Here is a 20,298-nt window from a genome sequence, read left to right as displayed (position 1 = left end):
TTGTTTCAAATCACAGAGATGGTTTGAGGCAAAATCAGTTATGAACCAGTTGCACATTATTATCACTGGTATTCATCATCTATATGGATCACATTATGAAGGAAAATGGCATTAGGCAAATATCAAAACTGGAGAAAATAATCCCAGCTTTTTTCAGATGATGTTATACTCTAACAGAAATTCATAACAGGCTCACTTAAGGGTTAAAGCCTTTCAAGCTTTAAGAGGAGGAGGCTTCTCCACAGCCTTTCAAGGAATGTGGAGAACTGACCACTGCTTCTGAACTGTTGTTAAATCCTTACCTTCTCATGGTGCAGCCAGTCAGGGTATCTACATGGTAATTGAACAAATGAAGATGAGCTGACAATTTGGAATTTAGCAGACCAAACTGTATTCTTAAAGACTTGAACAAAAACAAAATGATGGTACAATATGATGGCATTTCAGGTTGTCTGAGGGTGTCACACAGTTGAACAAGGCCTGTGCTGTTTACATCAATGAACTAGGAAAAACAATGAAGAGTTGGCTACTGGAATACAAACACCAAATCACAATCAACAGAAAATCAATACAAAAGAAGTGGAACTGACAGAAGAACTAGAAGTGCACCAGGTCAACATAACTGGTGCTACTGAAACAAAGATAAAAACAAGTGACCATTACATGTTATAAAATGTTATATGTTATAAAATCACATGTTTATTTTAGTTTGTTTATTTCATGATAAGTAATATTATTAAATATATGTTATATTTTATTAATATATAACTGTTAATAAATGTTATATTCAGGCAAAATAATAATAAGGGAAAGGAAGGAGTAAGGAGTAGCCATAGTATTCTACACTAAACACAAAGATAATCTTCTTGAATTGCAGGCAATTAACATCAAAATGAAGAATTAGAAAATTAGTTTTATTTATGCTTTTAAATAAAAGACAAATATTTTGAGTGCTACAGAAGGCTCTACTAATGAAGCAGTGAAGGAATTTTTGACTAGAAAAGGTAGCATGTGCATGCGTGCGTGCACGCGTACACACACACACACCAGTCATTGTTGGAGATCTTAACAGCAACATAGGAAATGAATACCACACAACAGAAAAGTATCAGAAAATCTGGAGAAAAGCTAAGATGAATGGTATGTACCTGCTGGATTTCTCTTCAGAACATGGTCTGGTCATTAATAATACCATATTCCAACACAAAGGTGATGTGTACAAATTCACATGAAGCGAAGACAACATAAGAAAGTCTCATTAAAAGTTTGAAATTAAAAGAAACCACCATTTAGTTTTAAGTAGAATAAAAATGAATATCACATGGAAAGGAACAATATATAAGCAAGTTTTAAAAATAAACAAAGTTGAGTAGCTTTTAGAGACAAATTGTAGACTTGACTATACAAGCAGTATTGAAGAAAAAATAATGGCTTGAAAGCAAAAACCAAACCTTGGACTCTCAGTGGAAACTGAAACCATTGACTGATTTAGCTAGGGTGGCATGCAATGAAGATGTCTACCAGGACAGCCACGGAAAATAAGAAAGAATACCCAAAGTACCTAGCAGGTAAATGCACGTGCTCGTAGAGAGAATACAGAAAAAAATATAAGAAAGCAAAGAAATGTATAAAAGCAGCCAAAAAAAAATAGCCATCAGAGGACTTTGATAAGAATATAGAAGATAAATGTCAGGAATGTGGAAAATATTCTGGAGGCAATTGAAAAAAAAAAAACTGATTAAGAGGAAAAAAGTAGTGTAAAAGGAAACAGAGATGAAAGGTCAAGAATACTGCAGATAAAGATATTATAGTTGTCTGGAGTAATTACTTTGAAAGATTACTGAATGAAACAAGAAGTGAACAGAACAGTGGTAGAAAACAGCCAAAAGGAATGCAACCAGAAGAACATAACAGATAGATGATGCAAAACAAGCCATCTAAAACCTGAAAGTGGAATGATGATATTCAACCAGAAATGTTCAAATATGGAGGCACAAAAGTTTTACAGTGGCTACACTGCATAATTCAGAAAGTATAGTCAGAGAGTTAAAAACGAGATGAATGGAGTACAGCTCTCAGTGCACTCATCTATTAAAACAGAAATAAAACTGAATATGAGAATTACAGAGAAATTTCCTTACCTGAGTATTCCAGGTAAGATTTACGAAAACATAATTGAAAAGAGACTAAAAAAATTTTATGGAGGAAAATCAGCTCAGGACAAATAGAGGTCAGATCAGATTTTCTTTAAGAGAAATGTGAGAAATCACAGGATTATAACAAGGATCTATATTTAGTTTTGTAGATCTTGAAAGGTCATATGACAGGGTATTAAGAGAAAAGCTGTTCAAAACACTACAGTTATATAGTGTAAATTATGAGCTATACATAGTCTCTATGTGAGTTGAAAATCAGCAGTTAGCACTGAAGGAGGAACATGAAGATGGCTTGATGTTCAATCAAGTGGGAGGCAAAAGTATGCCTTATCTCAACTCTTATTCATCATCTAGGGTTTGCATTATGAAGAAAAGTGGCATTGGGCCCAATTTCAATATTTATATTCTCATTATTTTTATATATATGATGATGTATTCCTAAACAAATCCAGTGGAAGCTTGCAAGATTCCACAACTTAACTAAATAACCACTGTAATGAATTTAGTATGAAAATACACAACAAAACACAAACATAATGAAAATAGGCAAGAATATTGATGACATCAAGTGCATCCAAGAATGTCTTGCCTGGATAAAATAGCTGGAAATCAATAATCAGAGAAAGGAAGGAGTAACTATAGTCATAGTATAGAAATAATTGAAAATCCATAATAGTCAACATCTATCCAGGAGGTTGGCTATTATAGATCTCCAATGATTTCTCTCTTGGGGCTTCTCTCTATATAGTTTATACCCAGACAGTCCTTTACATTTTTGAACCATATGTGTGCGTGTGTGTGTGTGTTGCTGTCTTACTTTCTTTTGCTTACCTTCAATTCTTCTTTCTAATTAATCTTTATGAAGATTTTGATGACTCACAATATGACCCGTATATGATATTTTTCTTTTTTGTATGTGCTTTATTAGTTCCAATTTAGTATTCAAAACATCTTCCTTTCTCTTCTTCTGAATCCATAAGATCTTCAATGCTCTTCTGTATGTTCACATCTCAAAAGCATCAATTCCACTCTTCCTTGTTTACTGTCCATGTTTCTTCTCCATAGAAAAAAAAAGTAGACCAAATAAAGCATTTAATCATTCTTAATCTAATTTGTTTGCTTATTTCTCTTGATGTTAACATATTCTTCAATCTGTTGAAAGTTGATTTTGCAATTTCTATTCTTATCCTAATCTCACTTTTCATTTTTCAATCCTCTGTAATTAAGCATCCTAAATAAGTATAACATTTAACTTGTTCTATAATTTTGTTTTCTACATTAATTTTTAACTTTGTAGTATGATTTTTTTCATTCCATATTTATTACTGCAGATATTCAAATTTAATTAGGGAATCCTGCAGATGGTATTTACAAATATAACATCATCTCCATAAAGTAAAGAGCTGAGATTAACATCTCCAATTTTCATATCAGGTTCAGTGCCACTTTCCTTTATAATGTGATCCATACAGATGCTGAATAATAGATGGTTTGATTTAACATCAAACCATCTTCCTATATACCTACCTCAATTCAAACTGCTGACTTACAACTCAATAATCAATAAATATAATCCATTTACACAGTATAATTCTCGCATTCTGAATGGCATTTCTCTTAGAACGTTCTCACATGCCTTTTCTAGATCTACAAAACTTAAATAGAAATCCTTGTGATATTCACATAATTTCTCAACTATTTGACACTCTCAGTCTGGCTGAACCAAGCTTGTTGGAGAACAAACTTGTTTCAGGCAAAACTGAGATTGTCAGCATTCATACTCCTGACAACTCAGCTAGTCACTTTTCTATTCCCTATGCCTCCTCTCTGTTAAACAGTTCCTAAACCTCAGTTCTGGTTAAAACCAGCCAAACAAACAGGTCTGCATTCATACAGGCTATGAACAACAAGTTGGAAGGAACAATTTCCCCTGCCCCCCAATCACACATAAGAGAATAGCCAGATCTGAAAACAACATGAAGCAAGAACAAAAGGTGATGACTATGACAAGAACTGGAAGAGAAATGTCAAAGTGGATATGAAGCAAGTACAATCAATTAAAAAAAGAATGCTATTGAGAAAATCAAATTCTGAAAATAACCATTGTGGAAACCTGAACCCAAACACTTCACAGGAAATGTGTGGGATCCGTGTGGTCAATAGAAACTTCATAGATCCATTTCAAAAATATACAGATCCAACATTAGTGATGTTCACTTTTTCTCCTCCAGTTCCTAAAATCTCACCAGCTTTTCCTGACAAATCTCCTCAAATATTACTCATCTCTGCATTTCCAATTACACACTCATTGATTCCTTTTGCCTCAGAGGTAGAATTTGTGCATATGTTTGCTCTGGCATACCATGCCAGAGGTTACCCAACCTGTAATCTCCCAATTTTGACCTTCTTTGGCTAAAAAGAATTCTACTTCATTTTGTCAAATTCATCTGCTGTCTCTATTGCTCTCCAAATGCCAACACCTCTGACTGAACATCAGACATTGCATAATGACAGTGTCATCTGTAGGCAGATTATCTCCTAAAGCAATTATATTAGTTAATGTAATAAAAAAATCATTGGTTCCATAAAAATAGAATAATCTTTATGGTTACTTTGGCATAAAAATATAAATCATGTATTTTTTTCATTCCCTGTGTGTATGAATATATATATATATATGTTATTATTAAAACACTTAAGGAATAGAACAACGTAGTTAAGGATATAAATTAGATTAAACTTTAATAAATATTTTCCGATATTTCGGAAACGTCATGTTGCCATTTTCTAAAGGAACTTACAAAAAAGTTACGTGCACATAGGCACTGCAACACAGAAACTGGGAATGAAGAGATGAAGCTATTATTCTCCTAACAGTCCTGATGGTGCCCTCTAGCAGGCTAAGTAGGTGTTCTTGGCCGTTGGGCTGAAGGTCTGCGGATGTAGGCCTCCCAAATTTGGGGCAGTCGCATACAACCAAATTTGTTGAGGTTTGGAGAATTTCTTAGGGCTGAGGCTGATTCCATAAAGAGTCTTTCAAATTTGTATTTGCTACGGTGTATCACTGTAGCTTTCTTCCACCATATTCTGTGTCGTGTATCCAGAGCATGGTCCGCAAGCCCAGAATGACTGTATTTGTGAAAACGGATGTAGTCCTTGTGTTCCGAAATTCTGATATTCGCTGTCTTGCCTGTTTGGCCAAAGTAAGACAGTAACACACACACACATATATATGTGTGTGTGTGTGTGTGTGTGTGCGCGCGCGCACATACACACACACAAGAACCACCAAACAAGAAGCCCCCCTCAGAGGTTTGAAATATTGTAAACCTAACTCACTTTCCAAATATCTTCTTGAATCCTTTGTTTTTTTCTTTTGGTGTAACTGGTGGTTGAACATTAACTGGTAGAGACAAAGCTGAATGAGAACCATCCAAATCTAATGGTGGTATTACATTTTCTTCTTGTGCTATTAAATACAAATATACCAATTATATTAAAACAATGAAACTAATCAAATCATATATAAATGCAAAATATAAATCCAAAGAACTGATAATATGAAGAAAGTTTAAATAATGGAGAAAAAAAATCATCAGATACCTCTATGTTCTGTCCCTTTAAGGTAAATCATTTTTCCACCTGTTTATTTAAGTTCATAGTTATTTTATGCTAAGTTAGTATTACTATTTAGGTATCTCTATGAAGTATGAATGTGTGTTCCGCATTAACTATTATTTATTATGTCTATCATAATTCTCCTTAAACTTATTCACTGAAAATTAACTCACAATTTCCTTTGATAATCCATTCAAATCATCCCACCCTCCTTATCAAAATTACTCATATCCCCTTGTTAACTACACAATTTTTCAACTTCTGAGAGTCTCTGTTTCCACTTCCCTCCTAACACATAAAAAAATCTCTTCTGCATCTATCCTATAAAATCCCCTTAATAATTTTTATGCTTCTGTATATCATACAACTTCTTTTCTAAATTAATACCCTAAATGCTGAAACAGCAACAAAAAAGAAATTTAATATCATTCATGTCAACGTATCAATATATATCAATACACCTCTCAAGCTGTATCTATGGATGTTTGTGAAAATTGCTATTATTACAATGGTGTCAGCATTTCATAAGCAACTACACTTAAGTAAAAGACTGGTACAATTTAGGAGATAGATGATTTGTCATTATCTAGAGTGAGACCACCAACCTGCCAAAAAGAAGCATTAATAAGAATATAAATGATCTCTAGAAAAGGATTCCGAGACAACTGTTACCTCATTACCTCACAGCACTAATTCAAACTAAAACTAACTAATGCATTTTGATAACAAGAATAACTTCAAAGTCTGAAAAGTTGAGATTCATCACATAAAAAAGCCTTTACATACTCTGAATTAATTTGTTTACTGCTTTATATCAGGAAATGATAAAAAGATATAAATATAATGATATAAAAATATCATATAAAGATATTTTATAGTTTTTAGAAATTTCTATTTTGGCAACTAGTTCTGACAACTTGTGTGTACCAGTTTTGTGTACATAAAAGTTTATAAACATTTATTAGAAAACAGTGTTGGCAAAACTTAAGCATTGGTCAGAGTTATTTCTACACTGCTTACATTTAGAATTAAATTTATCTGTTTTGTATATGGAATTCTTCTCACCTCCCTCCCCCCCCCCCCCCAATTCAGTAAACTCTGCAATATCAATTCTGATAATCTTCAGAGAAAATTTTGTTATTGTGAGAAAAGATATGAGGATGAAGGGAAAAAAAATGAAGGATATAAAATTTGTGACTGGACTTGGTTAATCAACACTCTGTATCATCAGAAACAATACTGAAAAAATAAAATTTTTAAAAAAAATCATGTAAAAATGCCATGTGTATGAAAACATAGCTTGAGTTTCTTTAATTTGACCAGCAATTATGGAAAAAATGGATATTCTAGGTTTGTGAATTGAGCATCAAAAATAAAAGGAAGCATTCCTGTTTCAACTGAAGTGATTTCAGAAAAATTCTGAAACATTTATGAGTTCTTAAAAGTGATGTTCTTCAGACTAAATATTTAAACCTAGTGATTCATTTTATAAATTATGGACTTTACAACCATGTTATAAATAACTCTTTTAATATCCCGATGTTTCGATCTTCTTATTAAGATCATCATCTGGAGCATATACAAATATACAGGACAAGCTAAGTTACATTACAGACATAGCCCAAATTATCGATAGATAGCCTGAATTATTGCTTAGCCAAGAAATTAGCAGCAACATTCAAGGAGTTGGTAGGTTATTCCTCCTCCTATATCAAAAACACACAACACTTCATAAACATCATCAAAGACATTACATTAGAAAAAGATGATTTATTAGTCAGTTTTGACGTATCTGTCCTCTTTACAAATATCCCAATCAATGACACAATCCTTCTTTTACAGAACAAATTCCCTCCGGATATCATGGCACTCTTTGCACATGTATTGCATTCTGGTTATTTTGTATGGCAAAGTGCTTTCTACCTACAAAGAGAAGGCACAGTCATGTGTTTGCCATTATCCCCCCCACCCACTGCTAACTTTTATATGGAGCATTTTGAGCAACTTGCTTTAGGTTCCTCTCCTTTAAAACCCAAAGTCTGGCTTAGATACGTTGACGATGTTTTTGTGATCTGGTCCTATGGCTGCCAGACACAAGACACATTCCTTAGCCACCTAAATAAACAACACAAACGCATACAGTTCACAACTGAGATTGAAAAACAGAACACATGTCTTCCTTCTGGCAATCTTTCCTGCACTGTTTACCAGAAACCAACTCATACTGGCCAACATATACACATAAACTCCTACCACCACCCAACACAAAAACTAGGTGTCATCAATACCCTAAAAAACAGGGCTCTAAAGATATGTTCCAGTGAAAAGGCACTGAAAGATGAATTTAAAGTTATCAGCAATACTTTTCAAAAAAATGGGTACAGCCAAAACACTATTAACAAAATTCTCTACAAGCCCTCAATAAAAAAACAAAGACAAACCAGACTACAATAAAACTATAACCATTCATTACATTAAAGGGACATCAAATAAAATAAACAGAATACTACAAAAATACAACCTCAAAGCCACCTTTAAACCTCCTGCAAAATTAAAAAGCTTACTCAACTCATCCAAAGACATACTCCCTTCACTGGCCCACCCTGGAGTATACCATATTTATTGCACCTGTAACATACCATACCATATATAGGAGAAACAGGATGCACAATTCCTATCAGACAAAAAGAACATAAATGACACATTAAATACAATAATTATGGTGAAGCTGGCCTTTCTGATCATGCCCTGAATACCTTACATAGAATTGACTGGAAAAGCACTAGTTGTCTCTATGACACCAAAACATGGTATGAATGCAAATTTAAGGAAGCCTGTGATATTATTACCAACCACCCCAATCTGAACAATAATGATGTTCTAAAAATCCAAACATATGGAAGGCATATATTTGACCCACGGAACCTTCCTCTCTAAGAGCAACTATAAACAGGAATGTAGAAAATCCAGGATCCTAAATCAAAAATAACAATTGTAATGCTGAAAATAGGACATCATTGTTATTGAAAGAAAACTATCTGTAAGAAAGAATGTTTATTCATGTTATCATAAATAGAATTTAGCTTGATGTAGTTTATAATTAATTTTTTTTTTCACTAGAGGTCATGCCAGTAGAATAATTTGTGATCAATTCATAGTTTCTCTCGCTTACTGTATCTAATGCAACTTAACTTGTCCTGTATATTTGTATATGCTCCAGATGATGATCTTAATATGAAGATCGAAACATCAGGATATTAAAAGAGTTATTTAAAAGAGTTTTTTGGATAGGTGAAAATGGGATACTATATGGGGGACAGCATGGTTATGCGAAGGTAGATCATGCCTCGGTAACTTGCTCACGTTTTATAACACAGTGATGGCTGAGCTGGATAAGGGTAATGGGTTTAGAGTGATTCTACTGGACCTTGCTAAGGCCTTTGACAGGATACCACATGGAATTCTAATCAGTAAACTGCAGCATGGGCATGGATATAGTTCAATTTGTTCATTAATAATATAGGAAAGGATCTGAGAGGAAGTGTTCATTTGTTTGCTGATGATGCAAAGTTGGGTAGAGCAATAGTGAGTGCACAGGATGTCAAAATTTTGCAGGATGATTTGGATAGTTTGGAGGACTGAGCTAAGGAGAATGGATGTCAATTTAATGTGGCAAAGTGTAAGGTCATGCATTTTGGGGTGAAAAGATTAGCAGCAGTATATCACATTGGTGGAACCATACTCCAGGAGATTGATGAGGCCAGGGATTTGGGAATGTTGGTGGATAGGGAGTTGAAGTTTAGGGAGCACATCGCAAAAGTGGCTAAATCAGCTCATCAAATCACTTGGATGCTGAAAAATACTTTAACAAGCAGAGACAAGCAGGTTATTTTCCTCTGTATCGAGCCATGATAAGACCCCATCTAGACTACTGTGCCCAGATATGGGTGCCAGGGTTTCTTCTTGATGGGGAGGAGGTGGAGAGGATCCAGAGACGAGTGACCAAGATGATAGCAGGTGTATGGAATGAACCTTATGAGAACAGGTTGAAGATTTGTGGGTTGCAAAAATTGGTTGATTGGTGGAAAAGGGGTGATATGATTAAGACATTCAAATTACTGAAGGGTTTCTATAAGATTAATTCAGAAGATATTTTTGAGAATAGGACTGGATGTGGGAAGACTAGGGGCCATACATGGAAGCTGGGCAAGAGTGTGGTTAGCAAGGGTGTTAGAGCTAGGTTTTTTACTTGGAGAGTGTTGAATAAGCTGCCAGAGTCTGTTGTGGGTGCTATGACTGTGAATGAGTTCAAGGCGAGGTATGATAGATACTGTGTGAATGTTGAATAGTTGTTCTTGACATGATGTTAGGGCCTCCCTCGATGAGTCGATCGACTCCTTGGAGTTGCCTGTAATAATAATAATAATTTATAACACAGTTGTAAGGTCCATAATTTCTAAAATGAATGCTGATCACCGTGTAATAACACTAAAAGAAAGGATAAACTTAGTGATAGATGGTTCCTAAAAGTGAAAGATTGTCATGGCTTCCACAATGTAAAACTGATGGGTAGGGTTCGTATACGTCCCGTATTTTACGGGATTGTCCCTTATTACGAGTTTGTGTCCTGGCGTCCCGATAAAACTCTTCGGGACGCAGAATTGTCCCATTATTTGTGGATTTGTATTTAATATTCCCATTCTTAAGCATAAAACACGTAATTGCCAAGAAATCGATATTAGCTATTGATCATAAAATTGTCTTATCAATTGACAATATTGACATGTTGCAAGAATAGTGCAACTAGTGGAAGTTGTAATAACTAAGCATGGCTTATTTGATATGACACAGATCTGTTATGAAACGTAATTAGTTTTATTATTTTATATGCCTTTAAAATGCCGAAGAGAAAGTGTGTTCTCACAGAAAAGCTAGGGACCGAATACCCTTTTATTATACCATGTAATTGTGATGGCAAAGTCGACGAGAAAGTGAAATGTGCACAATGTAATGCAATATTCAGCATACAACACGGTGGTCGGTCAGACATCACGCAGCACATCGCTACGAAGAGACACAAATTAGCAGAAAATGCAAGTGTAAGTAGTAAAGTGTCAGATTATTTTCTAAAAAAACAATGCGTGAAATGGAAAGAAATCTTGCAGCTGATGAAGCTACATTTGCATATCATGTATGCATGCACAACCAGAGTTTCAGTTCGATGGACTGCACGTCGAAAATAATCCGGAAACTATATGACAAAAAGTTCACTTGCAGTCAAAAGAAGACTCAACCTATAATTGTGAGTGTATTATCAACTTATGCAATGGCTGTTTTCAGAAACAAACTTGAAAAAGCTAATTATGTGTCACTAATGATAGACAGTTCTAACCACGGTGTTTTGAAAATAGTTCCAGTTCTAGTTCGATACTTCATACCAGAAGAGGCCATGATTCTAGAGTTTTTAGATTTATGGTTCTAGAGTTTTTAGATTTACCATGTGAAACTGCAGACTAACTTACAGAATATGGATGGCAACTAGTGACAAAGTGGAATATTGAAAAGAAAGTTGTTGCCTTGTCAGCAGATAATACTAATACAAATTTTGGTGGAAGTTCCAGAAGAGGAAAGAACAATGTTTTTCATAAATTGAAATCGAAATTGAATCATACATTGATAGGAGTTGACTGTTCATCCCATATCATAAATAATGCTATACAACGTGCAGCTGATACATTGCCCATGGACATTCAAGCTGTCATTGAAAAATTATATCAGCATTTTTATATCTATACTGTTAGAGTGCATACACTCAAAGGTTTTTGTGACTTTTTAAATACTGAGTACAAGACAATGTTAGGGCAGTCAAAAACACGATGGTTGTTTCTGTACCCTACTCTCAAAAGGATGAATGAGATGTACGAAGTTCTCAAATCATGTGTTCTTTCACTTGATAAACCACCATTGCTTCTAAAAAATTTCTTTAGTAATCCAGTTTCAGAGCTAATAGCCACATTTCTAGAATGCCGATCTGAAATGTTTCATGCAACAATTTGTGCAATTGAAGGTGAGAAAGTCACTCTTGCTGAAGCAAAATCCATTATTGAAAGTCTCTTAGAGAAACTTCAGCAGAGATGAGATAATGATTTTGCAACAAGGAAAGAACAGTCCTTACTGAAGGCATTAATTGAAGATGGGCTCGTCACTGAAGAATAATTATGGTAATTATAAAAATGAATTTTATAACACCTGTATAGAATACATCCAAGAATGGTCTTCTGACACTCTTACTTTTGAAAGTTTGTCTTGGATTTTATTGAAGAATCCAGAAGCCAGTCTCAGTTGGAAAAGTGTGCAGAAAAGTGTAACAACTATTGAAGAGGTCTGCCCAAACACAAAAATCAATGAAACTGAACTGTTTGATGAGGTGATGATCTTGAAAAAGGCAATTACAGAGAAGAAAGAAGAAATTAAAGCAAAATCTACAGGAGAAATTTGGTATGAATTATTCAACAGTGTTGGAGTAAATGAATTAATAAATTTGAAGAAGATCGTTGAGTTCTTCTGCTGCATTCCTGGCACAAATGCTAGTTATTGAAAGACTGTTTTCCCGGATGAACTCCTTATGGACAAACGAAAAGAATAGGTTATCTGTAGAAACTGTGAAGGCTACGCTCATTGTTAAAGTGTTTTTCAATAAGGACTGTGTGGAATTTCATAACTTGGTAAAACATAATCACTCTTTACATGAGAAAATACAGTCATCTGAGAAGTATATCACAGGCAAAGATCAATGATTTAGTATTGTTTCAAGTTCAATTTTAAGATTGCTATAATTAATTAAATTCTTTTTCCTTTGCTGATGTTCGTAAGCAAGAAAAGAAAAAAAAAATTTGTTGGTTTATTCAAACCGAAAGTCCCGTATTTTTTTTTCAAAAATATATGAACCCTAATGATTGGAGAAGTCATAAATTTCAAGAGTATACTGAAGGCCATAATTAATAATCAAAATTATGAACTCAAGAAGTAGGGAGCTTAGAAGAAATGCACATCCAAACTGAGCAATGTTTCTATTAAACAAAGGAGTGCAAGTTTCAAGGTTAATAAAGAATGCAAACACATTATGAAAATAATGACGATGATGATGATTTATGGTTTTAATGGTGCAAGGGCAGCAAAGGTTATACTGCACCATATCAAAGGTTATAGCAGTACACAAGGTAAGACAATCGCAAACATCAAAGTGGGATTCAAACCCATGACCTGTTGGTTGGAGAGTAAGTACACTAACCACTTGGCTAGTATGAAAAAGTAAAAATGATACATGAACACAATAGACAATGTTAAGTGTGTTCACTGAGGAAAATTACAGATTTGCATGGAAATGTAAGGAAGAATGGGACAAAAATTTGAAAGAAATATCAAATGATTTGAGAGTAGAAATGTATGGGCATTTGATGATTAGAGGTGCAGTGAGTGAAAAGGGTGCACAAGGTTTGTTTTCCAGGAGGTAGAATGAGCAGGATGATTAAAGCATTAGATAAGAGGAGTGTGCAAGCAAAAGAGTTGGTAGTGGTTGTTGGCACAAATGATTTGACTGGTAACAAGGAGAATGTAAGGATGGGTGTCAAGAGGCAGTTAAGGAAAGTGAAAGATAACAGTGTGGTAAGTAAGATAGTCAATGTGTATGATAATGATGAGTTGAGAAGGTGAGCAAGGATTATGAATGGTATGCTAGCAGAGTTGTGTGAGGAGAAAGGAGTTCATTTTGTGAATGTGTGGGATGAAAAGAGATTGGATGAATGTGCGGGATAAAAGAGATTAGCTACATTTAAATGGATTTGGTCATTTAAATGATCTACATTTAAATGGTGTGAGTCAGTTGGAGAAACTGTTGCTGCAAAAAAAATTGACTGAAGTGAATGGAGGACCTGAGGAAACAAGGTGCTGTGGAAAAGCAGGAGAGTAAGGTAAGAGAGTTTGCGAATGGAGAGGTGAGTGGTACAAGCGAAGAGAGAGAGAGAAGGAACACAAGATGGACAGGAAAACGGGGGAAGGGGAGGAAGTAACAGTGGACAGGAAGGTGTGAGAAATGTAGATGATGGTTTCAGGAGTAGATGTGCAAGTGTGCAAGAAACAATTAAGATAGTCAAAGATGTGAGAGTGACATTTAGGTCTGGGGAGGAGTGTAATATGAATGATGATAGAGAGGAATGGACAGAGTGGAATGTGGAGGAGTCATATCCAAGAAGTGAGGTCAGTGAGACTTCCTATAGAAACAGAAATGCGCTAGTGTATATATTTACAAATGCTAGAAGTATTCGAAAGAATAAAACTATATTACTAATACAGTAATACCGTGATTTTTAGTGGAACCTGTGACATAGTAATTAAATAATAAAGTAACACGTAAAAACCACAGTGATATCTTTAATTAGTAAAAGGACAGATATTTCGTATAAAATTAATAGAACATCTTCAGTGACACTGAAGATGTACTATTAATTGGCTATCGCTATGGCAAGTCGGGTTTGGCAGACCATGATTGGATACCCCGGCACACAGGATCAATTGGAAAAAAACAAAAGTACTGCACAGAAGCTTCTACAAGTCAGAGAGGTTGTTCCTGGAATCAACAGAAGCCTTAAAACATGCTCCAAACCTTAACAAGTATGGCTGCATAAATCTACCAAAGATCTGGGAGACAGTCATCCTAAGACCAAATTAATATTTATTTTTTTTTTTCAAAACTTTGGACTACCATTTTTCAAAACTTTCAAAGACTACTATTTGGACTACTATTTTTTCAAAACTTTGGAGTACTGGTTTTTTTTTTTTTTTTTTAACTTAGATGCAGCCTATTAAGGACTTTAGTCTTGTGTTGCACGCTGCAATTACTTATACTAGCCCCACTGTTACACCGGATTGTGGTTGTCTCGCATTTGCAACAAACTTTGTTTGTGTGCTCTGAAGATGCTGGATATAATACCAGCGAAATATTAGCTTTTAAGTTAATAAATAGTTATTTTCTTATCAATCTGTGTTCACATCAATACTGTTTAAATTCAATTCAACATATATATATATATATCACCATTTTATAGCTTTAATGGAACATGTACACTAGACAAATTAAATTAAGTTTTATGGCTTACAAATGTAACAAAAATTCTATAGAATTTATTCCAAAACTCCAACATATTTCATGCGAAGATGGGATGCTGAGTATAGGATTGGTGGGATATCTTAGAGAATGTGGAGGAGATCTGGGGGTGATGGTGGATAGAGACTTGAAATTTCATGGACGTTTTGCTAAACAATTGTGAGGACAACAGAGCAGATTATGGGAATGATCCAGGTAACACTGACATGTAGAAGTAAGAATGTTATGGTTCCACAACAAGCCTTTGATCAGGCTGCATATGGATTTCTGTGCACAGATATGAATGATTGCCTGGTTTTCAAAAGGATGATGAGCTGTTGGAGAGGGTTCAGAGATGACTAAGTCGCTTTCTGGTCTGGAATGTGGAGTATGAGGACAGATTCAGAGAATGCAAATTGTAGAGCCTGGTAAATAGAAGGAAGATGAGGATGAATCATTGAGACATATAAGTTGGTAAGGGGAACTTACTAGATTAATATGAATGAGATTTTGCATAGAATGTCTAGAGCTGAAAGCTGGTGAGAGTAGATTTTTTTTATATGGAGAGTGATGGGTGATTAGAATGCATGGCTGAAAGTGTGTGGTGAGTGCAGGGAAAGCAAATGCATTTAAGTCACAGTATGATAAGCTGTGAGTGTGGCAGTGTGGGACCGCCCACAATGAATCTCTTGACTCCGTGTGGGTCTTGTGATGATAATAATAAAAAATATAATTTTTAGATTTATGGAAATTTTAAGTGTTAAGAATTTTAAAATTCAGTATGTAAATATGTTATCAACTGTATGAGCCTTCCACAATAAGTTTACCAATCCCATGGAGAGTGTAATCATAATAATAACAAGAAGAAGAATGCTCGAAGATCTTCATGACAAACATGAATAAAGATCAAAAATCAATGAGTGGGTGATGTCGCTTTAATATACTCTTTTTTCCTTTCTTATTTGCTGTTCTGATAACTTTATATTAAATTTTCATAATTTCATATTGTTGTGTCGGAAAAAGTGCTGATTCACTTTTGGTGAGTCATCCTGTTTCCGACCCAACATATTGTAACGATTAGATCTAAGGATAAGGACATATTTATGCCTCCAGAAGAAAAGCTAAAAGATAGTGTAAATATGTTCACTCAGAAGTATGTCTAACCATCTTTAGTTGTAGATATTAAGTGATTTTGAGAAGCCCATAATTAAAGTTGATAATGTCTGTGTAAAAATTAACAAGGGAAAATTATGTATCAATACTGAAATGTTATTATTAGATGTATATAAGAAGATATATGTATTAGAGCTATGTCAAAACAGTTCGGAGTTGCAGTGACCAATCGGCTGCCGCTATGAGCATGACGTAGTCATCACGAGAGGGCACTCGCATTTACAATATAAGGTCTGGCGGGAAATTCAATCTCTCTCTCTTGTTTTCTGTTCCTGCGTTCCTGATCCAATTCCTGGATAGCTGTGGAAGCTTACCGCCGGTACCCAGCAACAATCTCCCGGTTGCTATACGTGCCGCACCGAGATATTCACCGAAGGGATGAGGTCAGAATTACAGTAAAGAGCCGTTGGTTAGTTATGCCAACGTGTAGTCAGCGAAAGGTGAACCTTTCGAAGAAAATAGAAGTAAGTCGCAGATGCCATGAGAATATGTGGTGAGAAAACGTGGAAGTGTAATCAAGGAAGTCTCAGCAACTCCGTGGAAAGACAAGAATGGAAATGTACAAGTTTTCATACTCATTTTGAATAGTAACCAAAGAAGGAATAGGAACCAGGGAATTAAGGAGCTCCACACAATTAACTTTCATATAATGCCTAAAGGACTGTGTTTGGACTAATCGGTCTATGTCTATTAAGTTAGTGCCACTCTAAGCTTATGCTGAGGAAGGAACCAAACCTTCGAACTGTTCATTTTGGAAGAAACATTTATGATATTATGTTTGAAATTAGCTTGAATGTTAACTAAGTTGGGGGAGGATAAAGCTTGAGCATAAATAAGAACATTATCCCATGTTAAATTACAAGACGGAATACGTCTGATTTGCTCTACACAAGGATTGAATATAACTACGTGCATGTGTGTTTTTTTTTATATGTGGGAACTGAGTAACTCTGCGTGAATTAACCGAGTTTGAACATAGTAACACAAAAGAAAGTGTGGGACTGTTAGAATAAATTTAGGAGTAGATATTTTGGATGTCTTAACATAAAAGGGGGGGGGGGAGTTCAGACTCTTTAGTATTGAAATTACCATTTAAAGTGTATATATGTAAGTGTTTAAAATAAATGTATTTCTTTAACACAAAGTTCATGAGTCTGTTGTTTTCTGAGATTTGAATTACCACTTATTAAACTTTCGGACCTGCATAAGTAAAAGGGCAATCCATATAAAAGGGCAATGCCATAAGAAGGGGGGGGGGCACGACTGCAAATCACGTGATCCCTTTTATATTTTGAGTTGTTTAATTGCGTATCAGAATTCAGTTGCCGGCTGGTGCAGGCGTTTTAAACAAATATAAATTTGTCGGCAACAGAATAGCTGATGTCGTAAAGTAATAGATAACAGAAACCTTAGAATATATATAACATAAAAGGGACGAAGAAGCAAAGACATAACAATATCATGCTGAATTACAATATATGAGGGTGTCCTGAAAAGTTGTGATAATCACCATGAAGGAATTGAGGTCTTATATATATATATATATATATATATTCTAAAATATTCTAAAAGAAAAAGAACAAATTATTTCATGATGAACATGGGGATTAAAGAGTTTTAAGATATGTTCTTTCTTGTGGTTATATCAGTTGCTTTAATATAATTTTGTTCTAGGTGTTTATCAGAACTTTTCAGTCCCCCCACCCACAACCCAGAAAAGATTTATTTTAGTCAAATAAATGTTCCCTTTATGAAACTAAATGTGTTCCTCTCTATTATTTTATATATAATTTTTTGAGTTATGGAAATGTTAAGTTACTCAATAAGAAATTATATATAGTAAAACTTTTTACTCTCATAAATTGAGGTTTTACTGTATACATAATTTCTTGATTTCTGTTCATTAAAATTCATATTGCTATCTTTAAACCACAGATGTAGATTTTCTCAATAACAAAAGTGATTATACATTAGTAAATTATATATTTTCAAGTGTTTTATTTCAAAAACATTTTCTCTCTTTTTTTTAATTCTGAAAAATAAAACTTTTAGAGATCTGATGTTTCTAGTAATGTTGTTCAAATTTCATGTAGAAAACTAGAGTTAATGTTATTTAGAATTATGGAGGAAGCAAATAAGACTAAATTATGCTTGCCATAGAAATTATATTCTTGTTTAATACTTTACTCAAGTGCAAGTATCTTCATGACGAAGTATCTTCATGTGAAGTATCTTCATGAGTTTACTTGCATATAAAGGCTGTTGACTGAACATCAACAGCCAAAGTATCATACCAGATAATACAAAACACACTTCTTTTGGGACATGCATATTGCTATGCATTATGGAAAGGGTCACTACCTAGACTAGTTTTTGACCTTTACTGAAGTCTCATCAGTGCAAGCTAGACCCAGAAAGATGCCAAGGTTAAATTAATGAAGGAGTTATATTTTCCATATACAAGTAGCAAAAAGTTGTATCACCTTCCTAATAAAATACTCTGAAAACTAAGGCACATCTCATTATGTCTGTTAATTGTAAGCGGTTTTTTTTGGTCAGTTTGCCTGTTGCAGGATGAAAAACTAGTTTGACACTTAAATAACCTGACAAACTGGTTTTAACAACAGAAAGAAGTTTTAAAGATAAAACTGATTAGTAAGCCTAGTCCATGTCATTACCACAAATTAGTGAAAATTCAAAAAAAGATCTCTAAGTCCCTAAGTGCTGTGAATAAATAGCAGTAACAAAACCAAATGCTGGGACTCAGCATTTCATTTCATATCATATAAGCCATTATGAATTTAAAAAGAAATCAAAAAGATGGCTTATCGTTTTCAAAAAAAAAAAAACGATGTCCCTTTCCTTCAAAACACTACTTCTCATCTGCAAATAACTCCTAACATTCTACAAATTTCCAATTCACACAACCCTAGAATATTGGTTTAAATTTTGGAGAGATGCATGTAAAACCTACTTAGGAATGCACACTGCTATTCAGAAAAGGGCAATGTTTAATAGATTACCTCTCTTTTACCAACTTCCTTCATCATTCTGCTTATGAATTGTGTATTTATGCATTTTCATGGGTGCTACTCCACTAAATTAGCAATCATCATTTCTCCATTTGGTTCAGTAAGTTTTGAGCTGAAGTATGTATGAATGGTACATAGCAGCTACTCACGTTGGAGGAAATGTAGGAATATAAGTACCTGCTAGACAGCATCCACACATACTTTTTTCACACCAAATTCTCATTCTCTTCTTTAATTCCATCCAATTCTATTCTTTGTAACAGCCTTCCCTATATCTTTTTCCCAATGAATATAACCTGTCTAGAAGAAACACAGTAACAGATTCCTTCTATATATGTATATATATTGTATTATATTCTTTCTATATTCCTTCTATATTGTATTATATATGTATATATATATACATATATATATATATAATACAATGTATTACATATTCCCAATTCACACAACCACAGAATAATGTTCTCAATTTTTTACCCGGAAGAGATCAAGGGCCTCCCCTATGGCACATGTGTGTGCCATAGGGGAGGACCAATGAACCACATCAGCCGTCATAGCTATTCTAAAATTCATTCATACCACTTGCCACCACCTTCCAAAGATAATTCATTCCAATTATGCACTGATCTATAAGAGAAAAATCTAACTCTCCCCTTTTTAACTGCATTCATTCTTAACTTCCATAGATGTCCTCTTCCCATCCCTGATAAAATGAAACATTTTATCTATTCATATACTACCTGACCCTTCCATATCACCTCTCTTCCTCCAATGTGCTAGAGGAAGCCAATCTCGCCTCATAATCTGCATGCATTACTATCTTTAACACTCTCTCTTTGTCCTCCCCCCCCCCCCCCAAAGTATTTTGATCACCTCAGAAACTAGGCCTGCACTTGTCAAAATGAGGCTGTATTAAATACTTGTAAAGAGGCAAAATGACCTCCTTATACTTAGTTTCAACATTGCAATTATCCTCAGAGTTGCAGTTTTTACTATATGATACTTGAACTCTTGAACTTCCTATAACTGATATATTTACAAAGCACCACCTAAGTAGCTAAGGTTAAATTTCCTACATTTATTTCCAAAAAAAAAATTAATTAAATAAATAAATAAAATTTTTTATATATAAGTGTATATAATTACAAAAGTTAGGAAAGATTTGCTGATTTAT

The 20,298-nt window shown here is 34.4% G+C and overlaps 1 protein-coding gene across 4 annotated transcripts in view; it reads right to left on the bottom strand.

Moving 5' to 3' along the window:
* LOC150092525 (liprin-beta-1-like) overlaps positions 1-20,298 on the bottom strand; it is a 494,640-nt gene that overhangs the window by 149,310 nt on the left and 325,032 nt on the right. For all 4 annotated transcript variants that reach the window (XM_090414366.1, XM_090414364.1, XM_090414365.1 and 1 more), the window contains one exon: positions 5,496-5,625. In XM_090414366.1, the coding sequence (XP_090270492.1) occupies positions 5,496-5,625 (130 nt within the window). The remainder of the gene's footprint in view (positions 1-5,495; positions 5,626-20,298) is intronic.

This window comes from Typopeltis vanoorti, chromosome 25 (assembly GCF_054136105.1).
Source record: "Typopeltis vanoorti isolate ZY-2024b chromosome 25, IOZ_Tvanoo_1.0, whole genome shotgun sequence".
NCBI lineage: Eukaryota > Metazoa > Arthropoda > Arachnida > Uropygi > Thelyphonidae > Typopeltis > Typopeltis vanoorti.
The sequence above is the reverse complement of the archived record's forward strand: the minus strand, read 5'-3'. Positions and strand labels throughout refer to the sequence as shown.